Here is a 22500-nt window from a genome sequence, read left to right as displayed (position 1 = left end):
TGACTAGCCCAAGATCACCCAGCTGGTATGGGTTGGAGTGCACAAGCTAACCTGGTTCACCACCTGGTCTTAACCACTACGCCACACTGGCTGAGGATGGTTTTGCCAGCGCTTTTCGATAGAGGGTGGGGCCAGGTGAAACTTTTGCCCAACAAGGCTTCTGATTGGCCACAGGCGCTTCGAGTGGCTGCACAGATTATTTGAAATGTTGCTTTGGCGGCAGCTACCAGCACAGCACAGTCACTGGGTGGCCGCAAGTAAGTTGTGGCGGCTGTTTTGTGCCTGGTTCCGCCTCCTGGCTGAACCTGCCACTCTGGGTCAGAATTCCAGTGGTCGCCCTGGGCTGGAAAAGTTTGCCCCCCCCCTTTTCCCTTCACCTCTCAACTGCAGAATATTTTCTGGAGTCAGAAGGACCGCCGACTGCAAGCCGAGACGTGCGCGGCGTCCTTCCGTTCCAGCAGACAGGTCTGCGTTTGAACAGCGGAAAAGCAGTCGCCAAACATTCTTTTCTTTTTTTAAAAAAACACACACCAAACTTTAATATCTTATAAAGCTCAGAGAAGCTCGGTTTCTTCAGCCAGCCCCTTCGCAGGTCCGGGAAGGACACGTCCGAGGGGGAGGCTGTCGACGGGGTCCTCAGAAATTCTCCAGCAGCTCCGCAATCCTCTTTTGCTCGCTCTCCTGATATTCCGGATTCTTCCCGTCGCTGATGTTCTCTGCGTACTCTGCGGAAAGAAGAGAAGACCTTGGGTTGGGTGCTGTGTGGTTTCCGAGCTGCATGGCCGCGTTCTAGCAGCATTCTCTCCTGACGTTTCACCTGCATCTGTGGCTGGCATCCTCAGAGGATCTGATGTTGGGAAAACAAGTGGAGTATATATACCTGAATAGAAGTATCCTGGCCTTTGTTTCCTTTGTCGATAGTCATCCTATGTTTGTGTGGAGCTGATATAGACAAAGGAAACAAAGGCCAGGATACTTCTATTCAGATGCTCCCATCTATTGACCTTGCTATCTTCATTGTTACTCATACTTCTATTCAGTTGCCCTCATCTATTGACCTGGCTGTCTTCTTTGTTACTCACAGACAATGTTTCTTCACCCACCCTGGACACTCCCACAGGTATATACTCCACTTGCTTTCCCAACATCAGTTCCTCTGAAGATGCCAGCCACAGATGCAGGCGAAACGTCAGGAGAGGATGCTGCTAGAACACAACCAGACAGCCCAGAAACCACACAGCACCCCAGTGATTCCGGCCATGAAAGCCTTCGACAATACATAGAACTTGGGTTCCTCGACTGCCAACGTGGTCCTGGCAGCCCTTCAAAGGCAAAAAAAAGGCTAAGTACTCTGGTTGCCAGAAATTGTAAGTAAAGTAAGTAAGTAGAGTAAGTAAGTAAGTAAGTAGAAATGAAGTAAAGCTATTAGAGTAGTGAAGTAAGTATAAGTGAAATGAGTAAGTAAGTAGAAGTAAGTGATGAGATTATTGTGGGTTTTCCGGGTTGTATGGCCATGTCCCAGTAGCATGTTCTCCTGATGTTTCGCCTGCATCTGTGGCTGGCACCTTTTTATTTTATTTTATTTATTTCTCAGTCTTATAGACCGCCCAACCCCCGAAGGGCTCTGGGCGGTGAACAACATAAAATAACAGTTACATAATAGACTGTAAATAATTTAAGTTAAAATGCAGCAATTAAGAACGACTAATAACAGCAATGCCCGCAACAATCCCTGTTAAACTCTCCCAGAAGGGGAGAAAAAGAGTGGGCCCATAGATGGTAATGGGCCCAAAATGTAGGAGGAGGAGGGGGCACCTCCTCTGAAGGATCCTCTGAAGATGCCAGCCACAGATGCAGGCGAAACGTCAGGAGAACATGATTCGAGCCCTCCGGGGAAGAGGCGGCCTATATAAATCTAAAATATAAATAAATAAATAAATAAATAAATACTGGGACAAGGCCATACTACCTGGAAAACCCACAACACCCTAGCGATTCCAGCTGTGAAAGCCTTCGACAAAATAAATACATGTTCTGGTGAGACGCCCTGCTGGAGTCCAAAGCACCCACTCCGACACTGCCAGGCCCTTTCTGTCCTTCACCTGCCGCCTCCTTCACAGAAAGCAGCGGAAACCCGACGAGCTGTAGGGAAGACCCATTCCCTTCTCTGTGCCAAAGTCCAAGAGAACAGCCAGCAGGTTGGAAAAACTAGGACTGCAGGACAGCCGACAGACCAGAAGGTCGGGGAGGCTCCACCGGCACTAAAAGCGGAGCAAAATCCGAACAGAGCCCCATCCTCCGGCTGCAAGAAGACTTCAGCCTTGGAAACCTGAGCAGGTTGCTAGCGAAACAGCCGCTGTCTTGACTAACGTGCCCTTGCAGTCACCTGAACTATGATCAGGCAAATGGTGAGTGAGTGAGTGAGTGAGTGGGTGGGTGGGTGGGTGAGGAAATCAGTGGCTGGGAGGAGGGTCTGCCCAAACTTTTTCGAACCTCCCGATTTGTCCCTACAAACACCCTCTGGCACCAGGCTGACCTCTGGTTTGTTTGTTTGTTTGTTTATTAATTATTGAATTTATAAACCGCCCCATCCCCATTGGCCGCTAAGACTGGCAGCCGCTCTCCCGAGCCCCTGGGAGGAGTCCTTCACACAAATACACACACCCACTCTCTTATCCTTTTAGCTGGAGATGTCTGGGATTGAACCAGCAGCCCTTGGCATGCCGAGCAGAGCCTCTGCAACAGAATCATCACACTGAGGGTGTTCACAGCATCTTGCTTACGGACCGGTCTCTTGCTGAACAGGAATTTTATAGAGGGGAGGATGGGAAAACAGTTCTTCTCAAGGGAAGAAGAAGAAGAAGAGTAGTAGTAGTAGTAGTAGTTTGGATTTATATTCCCCCTTTCTCTCCTGCAGGAGACTCAAAGGGGCTGACAATCTCCTTGCCCTTCCCCCCTCACAACAAACACCCTGTGAGGTGGGTGGGGCTGAGAGAGCTCCGAGAAGCTGTGACTAGCCCAAGGTCACCCAGCTGGCGTGTGTGGGAGTGCACAGGCTAATCTGAATTCCCCAGATAAGCCTCCACAGCTCAGGCGGCAGAGCGGGGAATCAAACCCGGTTCCTCCAGATTAGATACACGAGCTCTTAACCTCCTACGCCACTGCTGCTCACAGAAGGGGAGGCTGGATGGGGCCTCCTTCAGGGAACAGGTCTTCTCAAGGGAAGAAGAAGAAGAAGAAGAAGAAGAAGAAGAAGAAGAAGAAGAAGAAGAAGGAGAAGAAGGAGAAGAAGGAGGAGGAGAAGTTTGGATTTATACCCCGCCTTTCTCTCCTGTAAGGAGGCTCAAGGTGGCTTACAAGCGCCTTTCCCCACAACAGATGCCTTAAAGTGGGGCTGAGAGAGTTCAGAAGAGCTGTGACTTGCCCAAGGTCACCCCGCAGGAATGTAGGGGTGCGGAAACACATCTCCTCAGTGCTCGAGAGCCCCTTCGTGAGTCCGAACAGCCTCCTTTAGCTATGGCCCCCAAGCTCATCCAGCTCAACAAATCCATCATCCTGACAGGAAGCACCTCTGCAGGGCGGAAGGCAGAGAAACGTCATTCCCAGACCTACCCAAGAGTTCCAGGGGACCAATCTGAGATCTCCGCATGCAGAGCAGGTGCCCGGTCACGGAGCCACGACCCCCGAGGCAGCGCTGCACCCGCCAGCCTCTGCTGCATGAGAGCCCGCCCTCCCTTTCTTCCCACCCGGCTGTCCCGTGAATCTGGTGAATCTGGTGCCAGAGACACAGGGGCATCCGTCAGGACGAGACAACGAAACAGACGCTTTTCTAGGGACCGTCAGCAACTGCTCCTGCTGCAGCCCCCTCCACTAACCGTCCTCACAGGTTGCCCCCAAAATGTGCCTCCCTCCCTCCCCCCCACCCCCAAAACAAGGGCATTCGGGAGCAGAGTCAGAGTGCCCGGGTTTTTTCCCTGCCTCCAAAACAGGCTGTCAAAATGTCATCAGCGCCAAGTAAGCGGCAGACGGGCAAATGGCTTTCAACAAGCAGCCAAGAAGGCGCTGTTCCGGGGCGGGAACGCAGCTGCCGGGAGTCAGTTGCTCCGTTTGCTTGCTGACGGGGGGGGGGGGGGGGGGGGAGAGCCCCACCCCCAACAAGGCAAAAGCCAGGTGGACAGGAACAGAGGCCCCCCTCTCTTCCCCTGAGCAGGGAAATGCAGGCCTTGGCCGGGCACGGAGAAGGCACGGGCTCAGGCTTCAGTGGCACTTTTCCTGCAACGGCCGACAGACGCTGGAGCTCCCTTGGGCACGTGCCGGAGAGGATGGACAGGCCATGAGACCCAAACCAGGGCTCTCAGGCAGTGTCTCTGGAATGTATCCCCTCCTTGAGAGCCAGAGTGGCGTAGTGGTTAAGAGCGGGTGCACTCTAATCCGGGGAACCAGGTTTGATTCCCCGCTCTGCCGCTTGAGCTGTGGAGGCTTATCTGGTGAAGCACATTAGCTTGTGCACTCCAACACACACCAGTCACAGTTCTTTGGAGCTCTCTCAGCCCCAACCACCTCACAAGGGGGTTTGTTGTGAGGGGGGGGGGGAAGGGAGAGGAGATTGTCAGCCCCTTTGAGTCTCCTGCAGGAGAGAAGGGGGGGATATAAATCCAAACTCTTCTTCTTCCTCTCCATCAGCAGACTGGCACAGTGCCACAGGCAGACAGTGTACAAACATGCAAATGGAATGATTCAGATGGCTCAAGAAAGTGAGCCAAGTCACAGCAGCTCTCAGCTCTCTCTCTCAGGCGGCAGAGCAGGGAATCAAACCCGGTTCCTCCAGATTAGATACACGAGCTCTTAACCTCCTACGCCACTGCTGCTCCCAGCATGCCCCCTGCCCAGGCCTACATGTAGCTGGGCTGCCCTTGGACATTACATGAGACTGGTGGGTTTGGGGGGTCGGGCAGAGCCCCCCTCCCCAGATGACCAGATGCCTCCGCCCGGGGGAAGCTCCAGCTTAGCCAGCTGGCAGAGAAAGAGCTGTAACGAGCCTTCCGCTTCTCCGCCCCACCCATGAAAACAAACAGCCAGCCCGGCTCTCTCCCTCGCATCCGAAGCAACCGTGGGCCCTCCCCGGAGACCCATCAGCTGCCAGCCTGCCAGAGAAGCACAGGAAATATGTAGGCCATAAAAATCAAACTGAGAAACAGGCTTCCAATTAGCATGCAAAAAAGCAGGAGGGAGGAGAGGACAGGAGCCCTGCGTGCGAAACACGGCGGCTTCCGAAGCGGCGGCAGCCGGGCCCAGGGGAGTGCCCACCCCAGCTTCCTGGCCAGGAGCCTCCTTCCCTTCAGCCCCCGCCCGGCCGAGGACCCGGCCTCTGAGCAGACAGAGCCACGGAACGGTGGCCCAGCTGCACAGCCCGGATCCAGGAAGACAGGCGGATGGCCAACTCAGACGGGGATTCCTTTTCCGTGCCACGCTGCAAAATGGACCAGGCCACGGGGACTCTCAAGCAGGAACACGCTCTTCTTTCCCAACATGGCGCCAGTGCGCCGCAGTGATTAGAGCAGGGGTGTCCAGTTCTGGCCCTCCAGGTGTTCATGTTCATTGTTGCAGAGAAGGGCAACGAGGATGATTGAGGGACTGGAGCACCTTCCCTATGAGGAGAGGCTGCAGCGTTTGGGACTCTTTAGTTTGGAGAGGAGACGTCTGAGGGGGGATATGATTGAAGTCTATAAAATGATGCATGGGGTAGAAAATGTGGACAGAGAGGACATTTTTCTCTCTTTCTCACCATACTAGAACCAGGGGGCATCCATTGAAAATGCTGGGGGGGAAGAATTAGGACTAATAAAAGGAAACACTTCTTCACGCAACGTGTGATTGGTGTTTGGAATATGCTGCCACAGGAGGTGGTGATGGCCACTCACCTGGATAGCTTTAAAAGGGGCTTGGACAGATTTATGGAGGAGAAGTTGATCTATGGCTACCAATCTTGATCCTCCTTGATCTGAGGTTGCAAAGGCCTTAGCAGACCAGGTGCTCGGGAGCAGCAGCAGCAGCAGAAGGCCATTGCTTTCACGTCCTGCATGTGAGTTCCCAAAGGCACCTGGTGGGCCGCTGCGAGTAGCAGAGAGCTGGACTAGATGGACTCTGGTCTGATCCAGCAGGCTAGTTCTTATGTTCTTAAGAGCTGCTTTTTATATCCCTCTTTACCTTTCAGGAGCCTCAGAGCAGCTTCCCCTCCCTCTCCCCACAACAGGCACCTGGCGAGGCAGGTGGGGCTGAGAGAGTTCTGAGAGAACTGTGACTGGCCCAAGGTCGCCCAGCAGGCTTTATGCGGAGGAACAGGGAAAGAAATCCGGTTCACCGGATAAGAGTCCATAACCCCTGACCACTACACCATGAGGACCCTGACAGCACTATGAGCCAGCGGGGGATGGGCAGGCCCAGGAGAAGGATGGGCCGATTTGGTGCTGCTTGGGCAACCAATTGCCTTGAACTGGCCCTGCCCGCCCGCTGTGGAGTGGGCCAGGGACTGGCTTCTGCCCAGGTCCACGGGCTGCTTCCCTGCCCTCTGATGAACTCACCTTTGATGATGTGCCGAACAATCTTGACGGAGCTCCCGCGCATGTTCAGGATCTGAAGGACTCTCTGGCGGATCTGGAGGGGAACAGAACCAGCGGCCGGGAGGATCAGAGCTCAGCGAAAAGGAGGAAGAGGCGGGCGCGCAGCCAGGAAAATGGAAGCTCAGCCACTTGTCTGATTACCTGACGGCCAGGTAGGCAGGTTTCTAATTGCCCCTCCTCTCCCCACTCTACACATCACATGTGATACGCCATGGAACGATTGTGACGGACCCCCCCCCCCCCTGTTCACTTGTGGAGGGGGGCCGGGAGGAAGTGGGCATTTCGGCCAACAGGCAGCCGGGAACGTGTCAGAAAGGACGTGGGTTCACCTCTAAGGAAGGCAGCTAGCTCACCTTGCCCTCTCGGCAGGTCCAGGGGAGGTGTAAGGTTGGGAAGGGGAATTTCGCTGTTTTGGTTATCTTTCGCTTGCTTGCTTGTCTGGTGTGAAACCCTGTGTGAAATTCTGCTTTGTTTATATTCTTTTGGCGGGAGCCTGTCTGTTACCCTGTATAAGCGTTTGAGCGAGATCTGGGCTTCAGTTCTCGCATTGCCTGTTTCCGACTAAGAATGCCAGCTCAATAAAGAACTTAACACGGTTGCTTTTGACTGGACTTTACTGGTTCATTACAGGAGGTCTTTGCCGGGCTTCAGGTGTAACCCCTAATCCAGGTCGACCAATTTCCGGGGCAGGAAGAAGCAGCCGACCTTGCCTTGAAAGGTCTGTATCCTCTCCAGCCCACAGAGGAGCCAGAAGAGTTTGCTCGCCACCTGGGGAAAGGTCTTCTACAGGCTGAGCAGCAATGGGCCCTGCAGGACCTTGGACAGTTCCATCAGGGCCTGTCCAATGGAGCTGCTCCACCCGGCTTTTTTGAAGGGGGGGGGGGCTAGTTGCTGACTGCCTCCCCTGCTACTCCCCACATAACCATCACACTGGCCGACTTGTGCTGTGCCAGTCCCCTCCCAGGGGGACAGGAAGTTTCCTTGAGCTGCCATCTGCCGTTAGGTTCTTTTGGTTTACTGATGTTGTACTTAATTCAGTTTCATTTGTTTAATGGTGAGTTATTTTTATTGGTTTTTATATATTCCCTCTCTGTTATCAGATCACTTCATTTCAGAATGGTACACTTTGATCTTTAGAAAGGTTGAAGCTATTGGTTTCCCCTTGGAATCACTCCTTATGCTCACAAAGGTGGAAGCCTTCAGACTAGTTCAGAATAGGCTCTTGGATCTTGATTTTCATAATTTGACTCGTGCTGCCAAGACAACCTGTTCTCTGACTACATTATTAATCAGAGCGTGGAATTATGGCAGCATATCTTCGTCTGCTGATTAATCCCACCCAGAGGAGAGCCTCGGCTACTGCAAGATGTAATGTGCTGCCATCAGCTCTGCTGGAGGGAAGATTCAAGAATATGGAACGTTCTAAAAGGGTTTGTTCATGTGATAGGACTATGGTTGAAACACTTGACCATTCTCTGTTTCTATGCCCTAAATACAATAAGATACAAATGAAATACATGAATTCCACTTTCTTGCAATGTTCTCAGTGGCAAGAGTGTTATAAGATTCCCAATCTCCTGAACAGCTCTGATGTGCTCTTTTGTGAAACTGTTGCAAATTATATACTGGAAATTAGTAATTTTAACTGCATTTCTTAATCTTGTTTTGTTTTAAATTTTTATCCTGTTTTGTATGCCAATAAAGGCTTGTGTTGTGTTGTGTTATTGGTTTTTATCTTCTGTACACCGCCCAGAGTCCTTTGGGGATGGGGGGTATAACAAGATAGATAAATGAATGAATGAATGAATGAATGAATGAATGAATGGGGATGGGGGGCACCTAGCATGCACACCTGTTCCCCTCCCCCCTCTTCCACTGCTGTAAACAAAAAAGGATCCGGTTGGTGGTCTATCCAGGCCAGTCTCCGGTCTCACCCACTTGCCCCAGAGGGCCACCACAAAGGGCTGAGAGGCTGAGCCCCCCCCCCCCATGGTGCCTCCTGGCCCTGGGATTTAGAGGTTGGCTGCCTCTGAACATGGAGGTTCCCTTGAGTCAACATGGTCAGTAGCCACTGATAGATCCTGCTCCCGTGACTCTTCCTCGCCCTGCTTTTAGAACTACCGGAAAGCCCCAGAGAGGGTTGGTGGGCCACAGTTAGCGGGAACGGTGGGGGGTGCGTGACCAGAGCGCCTGGCAGGGCTGCGCTGCTCTCACCTGGGCAATGTTGCTACTGCAGATCTCCGCCATGATGTAGCAGATGAGCTGGAGGACAAAGAGGCCGGCGTCCAGACGGCGCAGGTAGAACTCGTCTTCCTGGTCATCGTCAATGATCTCCCCACGGCGCACCATGTCCTAGAGGGAAGCAGGGTCAGACAGGTCAAGAGGGCGCTGTTTCCTAGCAGCCTAAATTTAGCTTCCAGAACCTCCCGGCTACATTTCCCAATGTCATTGGTACCAATGTGGACCACAACTGCTGATTCCACCCCAGCACTGTCTAAAAGCCTATCTAGACGAAGCGTGACATCCGCAACCTTCGCACCAGGCAGGCAAGTCACCATGCGGTCATCACGCCTCTCACACACCCAACTCTCTATATTCCTAATGATCGAATCACCCACTACGAGGAGCCCCCCACCTCCCCGAGGGGTATCCTCAGTGCGAGAGGATATCTGACCACCAGCTAAGGAAGGGGTCCCATCTAAGGAAGCATCTTCCACCGCCTCAGACTGGTACCCTCTGTCACCCAGACTCTCATTCTCCATGACATCTGAAGAGATGTCACCTTGGGAGTGGGACCCGGCTGCTAGGTCCCTGAAAGCCTCGTTTGTTGCCCTCTCTGCCTCTCTCAGCTTCTCCAGGTCTGCCACCTTGGCTTCAAGAGAACGCACACGTTCCTTGAGTGCCAGGAGCTCATTGCAGCGAGGGCACACCCACGACTTCTGTCCTAGTGGCAGATAGTCATACATGTGACACTCAGTGCAAAACACTGGAAAGCCCCCATTCCCCTGCTGGCTTCCTGCCTTCATGTCTAATTTTGTTTCGATATTCAAATACTGATTTTAATTAGTGCCTCCCTCTTAAGGTTTCTATACCTTCTACTATCCCTTAAAATATGTGGGCACTCCCCACGCAAGCAGCAGCAGCCTTTGCCTGACTGCCTGCTTCACTGCAAATCCCCCTTGCAGGGACCCACAGCTGGCCCCATGGCGAGCCAAGGTCAAGCAAACCCAGCAGCAAACATTCCAGAAACGTTTTAAAACCAGGAAGGAAAAGAACACGCAAACTCGCTTTTCTCAACTCTTCCACTTAACCTGCATTATTTATTTTGTTTATTTAAGAAATTTCTATGCCCATCTCTCCACCCGTTCCTTGGCCCCCAAGGTGATGAACACACCTGAAGCATTAATACATCTTAAACACTCAAACATCTCAGCCACTAAATAAAACATAAAATAAACACATAAGCACACAAAATGTAAGGGGGGGGGTTAGACGGTAAACCACACGAAGCACAAAAGTTGTCAGAGAATATGGCAGAGGGAGACAGAGAGACAAGGCCTTTTCTCCATTTGCCACCTAGGGAGGAGTCCGGCCGCTTCCTCCTTTTGGGGAGGCTTTTTAATAAATTGGGTTATGGGACGCCTGTTATTATTGTCTTGACCGCTGTTTTCATGGATTTTAGTAAATGTAATAATTGTTTATGTGGTCACCTATAGTGATCTTTTGTTATAAACCAGTGGTGGCGAACCTATGGCACGGGTGCCAGAGGTGGCACTCAGAGCCCTCTCTGTGGGCACGCGTGCACAGAGTTCGTCATGTAGGGGGAGCAGAAAATCAGCCCCCCCCCCCACATATCTAGGCTGGCCTTGGTTCTGAGTAAACCTTCCTAGGGCCGTGATTTCTAAACTAAAACCTCAGTATTCGGGTTACATTGCCGTGCTGGCACTTTGCGATAAATAAGTGGGTTTTGGGTTGCAGTTTGGCCACTCGGTCTCGAAAAGGTTTGCCATCACTGTTATAAACTGTATATATGTTGACATTGTTGTGCACCACCCAGAGCCCCTTGGGGATGGGACGGTCTACAAATCTAAACAATAAATAAACAAATAAATAATAAATGTGAAGGGGGAGTGAAGCACAGCCTCGGAGGAAGACTGTAGCAGTTTGGTAAGTTCGTACGGGAATAGGCGGTCCTTAATCTGGAGGGACCGGGTTTGATTCCCAGCTCTGCCGCTTGAGTTGTGGAGGCTTATCTGGGGAATTCAGATTAGCCTGTGCACTCCCACACACACCAGCTGGGTGACCTTGGGCTAGTCACAGCTTTTCGAAGCTCTCTCAACCCCACCCACCTCACAGGGTGTTTGTTGTGAGCGGGTGAAGGGAAAGTAAGCCCCTTTGAGTTTCCTTGCAGGAGAGAAAGGGGGGGGCCTATAAATCCAAACTCCTCTTCCTCCTCTTCCTCCTCTGGCATGCTGATCCCAAGCCACATAGGACTTTAAAGGTCAGCACCAGCAGTTTGATTTGTACCTGGAAGCAAACTGGGAGCTGGAGAAGATGGAACAAGAAAGACTAGATCAGTGGTTCTCAACCTTCCTAATGCCGCGACCCTTCAATGCAGTCCCTCATGTTGTGGTGACCCCCAACCATAACATTTACCCATTTTACAGATGGAGAACACTGATGCAGAGAGTCTTAGGCGACCCCTGTGTTTCAAGCTCCAAAGGGGTCCCGACCTCCAGGTTGAGAACCACTGGACTAGAGTGACGTGGCCCCAGCAACACACTCCAGGTAGGATTCTGGCTGCAGCATTCAGTCTCATTTGTAGTTTCTGGACAGTCTTCAAAGGCAGCCCTTTGCAGAACACCCTGTAGTAATCTAATCCAGGTAATACCAAGTTTCATTACAATGGAATACCCCATAAAATGTCCCCACCACTGTTCTGTTCTGGGGAGGTAAGTAGAATTCAGAGTGCATTTTCATACCCTGGGGAGTAAAGGAGGGGGTGGGGGGGCGGGGGGGTGGGGGCTTTTATCCAATTAAGAGAAGAGCACATTGTAAGTTCTTGCTCAAAAATACACAGAAGTGCTTTCAAACTCTGGGAACGGACTGGATTTGTAACCAACCAATCAACCTGTTCCCCCAATAATAGCACCTTGCAGTGCGGTGGAGAGAAATTACAGGGCCGCTCTGAGCAACGAGGACAGTCATCTTTGCCAGGGAGGTGGTGGGAACCCAGGCTTGTTAGCTGCGGGTGAATCCACAGGGCTGGTCCTAGGCCAGTGGTGGCGAACCTTTGGCACTCCAGATGTTATGGACTACAATTCCCATCAGCCCTTGCCAGCATGGCCAATTGGTGGATGCCAATTGGTGGAGGCCAACCCAGGAGGAGGCCAATTGGCCACGCTGGCAGGGGCTGATGGGAATTGTAGTCCATAACATCTGGAGTGCCAAAGGTTCGCCACCACAGTCCTAGGCCAAACCCAAAGCCAGGATAAGGGAAACTTGTTGGGAGGATGATGTCTACAGTCCAGGGTCAGGTAAGGCCCAATCAGGAGAATATAAACCTGAAAGATCAGTATTTATTTATTTATTTTATTTATTTATTGTTTCGATTTATAAACCGCCCTATCCCCTAGGGGCTATTTAGGATGCATAACAAGAAAATCAACAAAATACAAAGCTACAAAGGAAAATGGACAATTAATTCTGCACGGTAATTCCCACCATTAGCGAAAGCCTTGTGGGAAGTCCCGTTTGAAGCAAGTTCAAAGATAAACTGCGGTTGATGTTAGAAAGCCCAGCAACGTTAAATTCCTTTCCCAACGGACGGCTTGAACATGGAAATCCCAGTCCAAAAGACAACGAAAGCCACGCTGCTTTCAAAGATTTGCTATGACCAATGTTATTCGGTCCACGTTATCTTAAGCAACGTTTCAAAATAAACTCGTGCCTTCAAGCCGCTCGAGGTTCGGACTTGTTCAGGGTCCCTTCGCTGGGCTCAAGACAAGATTTCTGTGGAAATCCTTTGCGGGCTACTTACTGAAAACATACACATAGAAAGAACGGCAGGATTCAAGACTTAAACGAAAACAGCATATTGGAATAGGACAACTTTAGAAGAAGGACTAAAAGTGAAAAAAGGTAGATATTCATTATAAGCACGGAGTTGGATTTATGCTTGGATCCCTAGTGAGACAGCTGGAAGTCACCATATGTATGCGTAGGTGTGTGTGTGTGCGTGCGTGTGTTCCCCCCCTTTTCATTTAGTAGTATTATATATATAATAATAATAAGCCTTTATTTGGCATAACAATAATCATCACACAATAAAAAACCTGAGATAAAAGGTAGACAAATACAAAGGTTAAGCTAGAAAATAAATTATTGATTGCGCATCACCTCCAGTAAAAATTGTGCTACCAATTCACAAGTTTCATTGTCAGAATTGTCCAGAAGGAAAGGGAGTCTACCTGATTCTCCCACTTCACTAGGTATCCTAGAAAGAATATTGGAATATTTTGATCTGATATTAGCAAATTTAGGGCAGCAAAGTTGGTAGTATTATGACAATTACATGGTGGAGGGGGGACTAGATGGGGATCTTTTCTTTATCTTTCTATGCAGCTATTTATGCAGCTATTCTATGAGCTATTTAGATCTGCAAGATAATAGATCTGCAAAATTTAGATCTGCAAAATAATAGATCTGCAAAATTATGCAGCTATTCTATGAGCTATTTAGATCTGCAAAATAAATAAAAATTCTCATTAAATTTTTTTTCCTGTGGACTGGTGATGCCACCGTGTGTCTTATTTGAAGAAGAAGAAGAAGAAGAGTTTGGATTTATATTCCCCCTTTCTCTCCTGCAGGAGACTCAAAGGGGCTGACAATCTCCTTGCCCTTCCCCCCTCACAACAAACACCCTGTGAGGTGGGTGGGGCTGAGAGAGCTCCGAGAAGCTGTGACTAGCCCAAGGTCACCCAGCTGGCATGTGAGGGAGTGCACAGGCTAATCTGAATTCCCCAGATAAGCCTCCACAGCTCAGGCGGCAGAGCGGGGAATCGAACCCGGTTCCTTCAGATTAGATACACGAGCTCTTAACCTCCTACGCCACTGCTGCTCCTTTGCTCACCTCTGTTCCCCATCCTAAATATTGATATTCTGCGCTTGACATGAAACTGATGACATTTACTTGGGCGTAATTCTACTTCACAGGGTGCTGCTTTCTGGTCCATATTACCTTATTTGGCACTCGTCCCTTTGTTGTCCTACGTTTATCGAGCGTAGGCCCGAACAGGAAGCTAGGCGCGAGGGAAGTCCCGCTTAATTTTGTCTGTGGCCTGTTCCGGGTGCTCCGTGGCAGGAGGGAGATTGTCCCACGGAGTAGCCCCGGGGTCGGCAGCTTCTGGGGGAAGCTGAGCAGGAGCAGCAGTGGCGTAGGAGGTTAAGAGCTCGTGTATCTAATCTGGAGGAACCGGCTCTGCCGCCTGAGCTGTGGAGGTTTATCTGGGGAATTCAGACTAGCCTGTGCACTCCCACACACGCCAGCTGGGTGACCTTGGGCTAGTCACAGCTTCTCGGAGCTCTCTCAGCCCCACCTACCTCACAGGGTGTTTGTTGTGAGGGGGGAAGGGCAAGGAGATTGTCAGCCCCTTTGAGTCTCCTGCAGGAGAGAAAGGGGGGATATAAATCCAAACTCCTCCTCCTCCTCCTCCTCCTCCTCCTCCTCCTCCTCCTCCTCTTCTTCTTCTGTACCCAACTTTGGAGCAGAAGGGTGGTGAACATGGGCTCGCAGGAGCCCATCTTCACCACCCTTCTGAAGTGGGGCAGAGAAGCTGCCGACCCATGGGCTGCTCCGTGGGACAATCTCTCTCTCTCTTTCTCTCTCTCTCTCTCTACCTCAAGCAAGTCTGTCTTGCTTCTCTCTGCTGCCTGGACCCTAGCCAGCGGTAACTCACGCCACGCGTAACCTTTCAGCCGTCTCCACGTTGGAATTTTTTGTTTTGCCAACCCGCGAGTGCCCTGCTGCTCGCGTGATTTATTATGCAGAGCCCTGGCAGGTGGGCACACTCCGCCGGAGCAATATTTCCTCATTAGAGCCGCCGCCGTCGTCGGCGAGCACGGCTCGTACCTGCAATGCTCAGCACGGAGAGGGCGCGTGCATCGCAGGAGAAACCTCTGCGCAAGGTCGCGATGTCACAGCTGAGGTTGGCTTTTTCCAGGCTCCTCGGCCCCGGCTCTGAGACTCTGCCGGGGAGCCCCAGCAGGGAAACGGCTAACGGCAGGAGACGCAGGAGCACGTATATGGCTGCCACTGTCGATTTCCAACCTGCCCCCCTGAGAAAGGCCGTGAGCCAGGCCTGCAGGAGCTGAGACCTCGCCAGCCAAAGAGAGACCGCCCCCCCCTTGAGTCATGCCAGCTTGACCTGCCCCCATCCTGCTCTCCGCCAGAGACTGCAGGGAAGGTGGGGGCTCCACCTCTGAGCTCTTCACCAGCTCCTGGAAGCGCTGCAGTATTATAGAATCATAGAGTTGGAGGAGACCAGAAGGCCCATCCAGTCCAACCCCCTGCCATGCAGGAACACACAACCTCTTCACCAAACTAAACAGGGAGCAGCAGTGGCGTAGGAGGTTAAGAGCTCGTGTATCTAATCTGGAGGAACCGGGTTTGATTCCCAGCTCTGCCGCCTGAGCTGTGGAGGCTTCTCTGGGGAATTCAGATTAGCCTGGGCACTCCCACACACGCCAGCTGGGTGACCTGGGGCTAGTCACAGCTTCTCGGAGCTCTCTCAGCCCCACCTACCTCACAGGGTGTTTGTTGTGAGGGAAGGGCAAGGAGATTGTCAGCCCCTTTGAGTCTCCTGCAGGAGAGAAAGGGGGGATATAAATCCAAACTCTTCTTCTTCTTCTAAACATCCCCAGCTCCCTAAGTCTCTCCTCGTAGGGCATGGATTCCAGACCTTTGACCCTTTTGGTTGCCCTCCTCTGGACCCGTTCCAGCTTGTCAATTTCCTTCTTGAAGCAGGGAATCTCCGCCCCCTCCTGGGGTCCTCGCTCACCTTCATCTCTGCTGCAGGCACCCTGCTCCCTGGGTCACTCCTCAACACCTTCTGGCTGGTCTACTCCCTTCCCTGGGCCTGCCTGAACACCGGATCCTCAGCGGCTGCACCTTGATTTAGTTGCTGGGACTTGCTTCAGGATAGCCGAAAGGAAAGGTTTCTGCACTTGGGGAGGACTTAAAACTGTGGAACCAACTGCCACTGGATGCAGTGATGACCCACAGAGGGCTTTAAAAGGGGATTTGGAAAGATTCAGAGGGCAACGTCCACTGGTGGCTAACAGTTCTGGGGATTAAAAGGAAAGCTGCTCATTCAGGGGCAGCAAACCTCTGACTACGGGTGCCGGGAGACAGCGCTGGAGAAGAGCACTGGCCTCTGTGCATGCAGTGGCGTAGGAGGTTAAGAGCTTGTGTATCTAATCTGGAGGAACCGAGGAACCGAGCTGTGGAGGCTTATCTGGGGAATTCAGATTAGCCTGTGCACTCCCACCCACGCCAGCTGGGTGACCTGGGGCTAGTCACAGCTTCTCGGAGCTCTCTCAGCCCCACCCACCTCACAGGGTGTTTCTTGTGAGGGGGGAAGGGCAAGGAGATTGTCAGCCCCTTTGAGCCTCCTGCAGGAGAGAAAGGGGGGATATAATACAAACAACAACAACAACTCCTCCTCCTCCTCCTCCTCCTCTTCTTCTTCTTCTTCTTCCTCTTCTTCTTCCTTTTCCTCTTCCTCTTCCTTTTCCTTTTCCTCTTCTTCCTCTTCTTCCTCTTCTTCTTCTACGTCGTCGTCCTGTGGCTGGATTTCCGGAGGAACCAACTGACCACTGCGTGAGGCAGGAGGCTGGACTAGATGGACCCTCACTGGTCTGATCCAGGACTCATCTCACATTCTTATGAAGGTCTCCCTGTCCTGTTGGTTGTTAGTTGTCTGGTTACTGTGGGAGGCAGGAGGCTGAACTAAATGGGCTCGCAGTGGTGTGATCCAGCAGAGGTTTTCTGAGGTTCCGATGAAGGCCTCAGCCTCTGTGCCCCGTGGTTGGGCCTCCAGAGGAGCTGGCTGGCCTCTGAGCGAGACGGGATGCTGGGCTGGACAGCCCCTCGCCGGTCTGATCCTGCAAGGTCCATCACATTTTCTGCTCCTGTCTCTTCTCTGGTTGACGTCCGGGTCCCTCAGCGACTGAGTCACATGTTCATCGTGAACCCTGCACTCGATCCCCAGCCTGGTTGCATCAGCGGCCTCTCCAAGAAGGCAGCAGAGTCCTCTGGGGCTCCTACAAACTCCGCTCAGGGTAGAAGGGAGTTGACTCACAAGCCGCGGCGGCAGTTCTGTCATTTCCCACCATTTCTGCCCATTTGCCTCGACGGGTCTGGAAATGTCCAAAACAGGGGTCTGCAACCTGTGGCTCTCCAGATGTTCATGGACTACAATTTCCATGAGCAGGGGCTGACCCCCAATTGGCCATGCTGGCAGGGGCTGATGGGAATTGCAGTCCATGAACATCGGGAGAGCCGCAGGTTGCAGACCCCTGGTCTAAAACAAGGGGCGAGATCCCGGGAGCCGTCCGCACCGCCTGGCCGGGCCGACATCTGCAGAGCCCCGCGGACGCCACCTGCCCTCCAGGCTGATTTGGGAGGCGGAATCCGCGGACGAGGGGCAGAAATGAGAGCGCCGCGAGGGAGCTTCCTCTGCCGTCCCGACAGCTGGACAAGAACGGCCTGTGGCAGGAAGTGGAACATGAGCCCCTCCCTGGGGGAGCAGGGGCCCCATGGGCGCCACGTGTCCTTTTGTTATCTGCCGCTGCAACTCACCCCTTCCCCAGACATCCCATCTCAAATGCCCAGCAGCCCCCAGTCGCCAAGATGCCAACCTGCCAGGGGGCGCTTAGTGCGCCAATCGTTATCTGCTGCGAGAATCCCCCTGCCGATGGGAGACGACAAACAGAAGACGGGGTTGCGAGAAGCTGAAACCAGATCTCCTCTCGGAGAGACGAGATACCCTCGTATCTCCGAGACCGAAACACCCCATATGTCCCTACACGGCCTCCCCGTTCGGCTGAGGCCAATCTATTGGTGCCCCCTGGCCCCTCAATGATGCAGCTGGCCTCCATGCGGGCCAGGGCCTTTACGGCTCTGGCCCCGGCCTGGTGGAACACTCTCCCTCCAGCTGTCCGGGCCCTGCGGGACTTTGGCGAGTTCCGCAGGGCCTGTAAGACGGAGTTGTTCCGCCGGGCCTTTGGAGGGACCGGCCGCTGAAGGTGCCCCCCCCCTTTCTTGGCTCTTAGCATCTGGGCCCTTTCCATCTAATGGGACTCGGCGTTCCCTCCCTCTTGGGGAGGATTTAAAATTAGGGTTTCTTGGATGCCTCTTATTATCTTACTGCTGTTTTTAAAGGTTTTAACTATATTTATTTGTATTGAGATTTGTGTTGTACGCCGCCCGCAGCCCCTCGGGGATGGGGTGGTATAAAAGTTTAAATAATAAATAAATAAATAATGAGGTCACCGTGGTACAGGTGAAGAATTCGAAGCAGAGAAAGAGGGGCGGCGGGTGGGGGGAGAGATTTCCAGCCCCCAGAAGCAGCACGGATGTTGGCTCCACCCCGGTACCCAGCCGAGGACTGGTGACTCTTCCCCCCGGGGCCGGGGAGGGGGCAGAAAGACCCCAGCCCAGCCCCATTCCCTTGGGGGCCTCGGAGTGAGCCTGCTGGTGTCTGCACAGATGCCTCCGTTTATTTATTCTATTCATTTCCAAACGTTTATTAGCCACCTTCCTTCCCTCTGGAACTCAAGGCAGCTAACAGATAGGCGGCATAAAACGGAGTGCATAAAACGCCGTAACATTAAATTTTAAAATCACAACTCAGGGCTGCCGCAATCAAATGCGGTCCAAAAGAAAAATGTCTTCAAGAAGAAGAAGAAGAAGAGTTTGGATTTATATCCCCCCTTTCTCTCCTGAAGGAGACTCAAAGGGGCTTACAATCTCCTTGCCCTTCCCCCCTCACAACAAACACCCTGTGAGGTGGGTGGGGCTGAGAGAGCTCCGAGAAGCTGTGACTAGCCCAAGGTCACCCAGCTGGCGTGTGTGGGAGTGCACAGCCTAATCTGAATTCCCCAGATAAGCCTCCACAGCTCAGGTGGCAGAGCTGGGAATCACACCCGGTTCCTCCAGATTAGATACACGAGCTCTTAACCTCCTATGCCACTTCAGCTGCCTCCTAAATGCCGAAAAGGAGAGGGCAGAGCTCGCCTCCCTGGGAAAATTGTCCCATGATCAGGGGGCTGCCACTGAAAAGGCCCCCTTTGGGGCGCCCCCCTGCCCAAATGAGATTCTTTGACTGACGGGACTGATCCTCTGGTGTGAACGTGTCTCTAAGAAGGCACATTTGGAGATGTGAAATCAAATCCTCGTATGCCGAAGTGCCAAATCCAGACTTTCATAACGAACGGAGGCTGCAGCAAAGGCCTCGTCAGCCCTGGCCTTGGGTGTGTGTGTGGGGGGGAGTGAATGCAGTCTTGGGGATGAAACCAGATCCAGCCCCTGGGGGCAACTCTTGTGGTGAGAGTTTGTTCCCAAACAAACAGCAGTGGCGTAGTGGCTAAAAGCAGGTGCACTCTGATCTGGAGGAACCGGGTTTGATTCCCTGCTCTGCCGCTTGAGCTGTGGAGGCTTATCTGGGGAATTCAGATTAGCCTGTGCACTCCCACACATGCCAGCTGGGTGACCTTGGGCTAGTCACAGCTTCTCGGAGCTCTCTCCTCCTCCAAGGGGAAGCCACTGGATTTCAAAAAAAGGTACCTTGAAACAGAGGAGTACCAGAGGAAAATGGTGCCTGGGGCAACCACTTGCTCAGGGTGTCCCCCTGCACCCCATTTACCTTAGCTGGTGGAGGAGGGTGGCAGCGGTCCCAGGCAGCCTGGTGGGGCTGGGCCGAGGGGCACCTGGCATGCCCGCAGCAGGCTCTCAACCCCAGCTGAAGGAGCAGCCTGGCGTGAGCCCGCCAGGTGCCCCCACATGATCTAATGGGTGGCGCCCGGGGTCAATTGCTCCCCGTGTCCCTCTGGCAGATACGCCACTGCCTTGAAGCCAAAGAATGGGAGGGCTTCCAGCACCCTGATGCTTTTTCCTGGGGCTGGAAAAGGTCTCTCTGCCCAAAGACGCAGGTCACAGAAGTCCTACCGAGTTGAAGGTTCTGCAGTGATCTAAAGCCATAAAGCCCCAGACAGACGCTTCCCTCTGGCTCATGTGTTTACTTGCGCCTCTTATGCCTGGCCTTTCTGCCCAGCGGGTACCCAAAGCAGCTCACGTTGTTCTCTTCTGCTTCATCCTCGAGGCTGTTCTGCAGAGGTGGGTTAGGATAAGAGCCAGTGACTGCCCCAATGGAGCCAGCGAGTTACCATGGTGCAGGGGGAATTCGAACCCGGGCCAAAGTGTGACAGCCATCATGGCGTCGTGGTTAAGAGCAGGTGGACTCTAATCTGGAGAGCCAGGTTTGATTCCTTCACCTGAGTGGCAGACTCTCATCTGGTGAACTGGGTTTGTTTCCCTGCTGCTCCCCATGAAGCCTGCTGGGTGATCTTGGGCCAGTCCCGGTTCTCTCTGAACTCTCTCAGCCCCTCCTGCATCGCAAGGTGCTTGTTGTGGGGAGGGGAAGGGAAGAGGTTTGTGAGCTGCCTTGAGACTCTTTGCAGGCGAGAAAGGCGGGGTATAAATCCAGACTGTTCTTCTTTTATTCACGGCTCCTCCACCCTAGCTCAAGCTTATAACATAAGTGAGCTCACATGACTTTTGTGACAAAGATGTCACAGTTTGCTCAAGGATAGTGCAGGACAGACACCTGTAGTGCACTACTTTGGGGTCAAGGTCAGGAGCCCACAAGGACCAACTCTGAACATACCAGATCAGTGGGCCATTAAAAAAGAAGAAGAAGAAGAAGAAGAAGAAGAAGAAGAAGAAGAAGAAGAAGAAGAAGAAGAAGAAGAAGAAGAAGAAGAAGAAGAAGAAGAAGAAGAAGAAGAAGAAGAAGAAGAAGAAGAAGAAGAAGAAGAAGAAGAAGGCGGCAGGTGGGGCTGAGAGAGCTTCGAGAAGCTGTGACTAGCCCAAGGTCACCCAGCTGGCATGTGTCGGAGTGCACAAGCTAATCTGATTCCCCAGATAAGCCTCCACAGCTCAAGTGGCGGAGCGGGGGAATCAAACCTGGTTCTCCAGATTAGAGCGCACCTGCTCTTAACCACGACACCAGGCTTACCCAGCATCCTTTGCCTTCAGGCCCAGAAGGATTCGGGGGCTGGGAAAGTTTGCCGTGCGGAGAAAAACACGCCGTGACCCACGCTGAGCATTAACTCCTGCCTTCGACACGATTCCATGCCATTCAAACGGCTGGCAGCCCCACTCAAACGCCATTTAAGCAATCAAAGCCCACGGACGCCGCTTCGCTTCTGAGAGCCCCGTTTCTCCTTTTCAAGGACGGAACAACTTAGCTGTGCCACAATTAGCATCTAATTTGTAAGTCGTTATGGCGCAAAGTATCCAGTGAGAACATTTTATTGAATAAACCTGCTGAGCATAATTTTCTCATGGAACTCAGAACAAAATGCATTAAGGCGTCTCCTGCCTTTGCCTTCCTTTGCCAGAGACAACTGCCGAGGCACGGTAATTGCATCCTGTTTCAGGGGGAGTGAAGAGCCGTGGGCCTGGCCACCTTCCCCCCCAAGGAAGGATGAAAAGAACCAGAAGGAGGGGGAGCGTGTCCCTTGCAAAGCCCTGCTCTGGAAGTTTCCGAGTGGACTTTGTGACAGAGCTCAAGAGGAAGAAGAAGAGAAGAGTTTGGATTTATATCCCTCCTTTCTCTCCTGTAAGCAGACCCAAAGGGGTCTACAATCTCCTTTCCCTTCCCCACCCCCACAACAAACACGCTGTGAGGTGGGTGGGACCAAGAGAGCTCCGAAGAACTGTGACTAGCCCAAGGTCACCCAGCTGGCATGTGCTGGAGTGCACAAGTTAATCTGGTTCACCAGAAAAGCCTCCCCCAGCTCAAGTGGCAGAACGGGGAGACCTCTAAGGTTGGGTGGGCAGAGGCAGGAAAGGGCAACCCATGCGTTTCTCTGCTCCCTGAACTGGATGGCCCAGGCAGTGGCGTAGGAGGTTAAGAGCTCGTGTATCTAATCTGGAGGAACCAGGTTTGATTGCCAGCTCTGCCGCCTGAGCTGTGGAGGCTTATCTGGGGAATTCAGATTAGCCTGTACACCCCCCCACACACCAGCTGGGTGACCTTGGGCTAGTCACAGTTCGGAGGTCTCTCAGCCCCACCCACCTCACAGGGTGTTTGTTGTGAGGGGGAAAGGGCAAGGAGATTGTCAGCCCCTTTGAGTCTCCTGCAGGAGAGAAAGGGGGGGATATAAATCCAAACTCTTCTTCTTCTTACTTAATCGTGTCAGAATTCAGAAGCTACACAGGGTTGGCCTTGGCCGGGAGCCCATCCAGCAGGGATGCAGCTATGTACCACAGGGCCTGGGGCTCACCCTGGGCACCACACCTGCTCACTCCACGTGGAGTTTGGGAGCGGCACAGGCCCCTATGATGCTGCACTCAGCTCGCCCCGGCTTCGAACCTGCAGTTTAAAGCTCGACCCAAGCCTTACAGAGGCCGGGATCCAACTGAACAGCTGGGGCTGACTGGCTCTAGCTTTATACTGCTGGCCGGCCTTCAACTGTGCCCCAGTCCTAAACTCCATAGGGAGTGGGGTGTTGTTGTTGGGGAACAGCCCTGCAATGCGCCCCCCATGTGACACCAAGAAGCAGCACCAAGGGCTCTAGCCTCCCCCCCCACCCA

At 52.7% G+C, this 22500-nt stretch overlaps 1 protein-coding gene across 1 annotated transcript in view; it reads right to left on the bottom strand.

Annotated features, from left to right (window-relative positions):
* Positions 1–517: 517 nt before the first annotated feature.
* Positions 518–22500, bottom strand: part of CTNNBL1 (catenin beta like 1) — an 89195-nt gene continuing 67212 nt past the window's right edge. Inside the window, exons 13-15 of the mRNA XM_048497957.1 lie at positions 8835–8972; positions 6582–6654; positions 518–725 (exon numbers count right to left, since the gene is read on the bottom strand). Of these exons, the coding sequence (XP_048353914.1) occupies positions 637–725; positions 6582–6654; positions 8835–8972 (300 nt within the window). The 3' untranslated portion in view covers positions 518–636. The remainder of the gene's footprint in view (positions 726–6581; positions 6655–8834; positions 8973–22500) is intronic.

The sequence above is a fragment of the Sphaerodactylus townsendi genome, linkage group LG05 (assembly GCF_021028975.2).
Source record: "Sphaerodactylus townsendi isolate TG3544 linkage group LG05, MPM_Stown_v2.3, whole genome shotgun sequence".
NCBI lineage: Eukaryota > Metazoa > Chordata > Lepidosauria > Squamata > Sphaerodactylidae > Sphaerodactylus > Sphaerodactylus townsendi.
The sequence above is the reverse complement of the archived record's forward strand: the minus strand, read 5'-3'. Positions and strand labels throughout refer to the sequence as shown.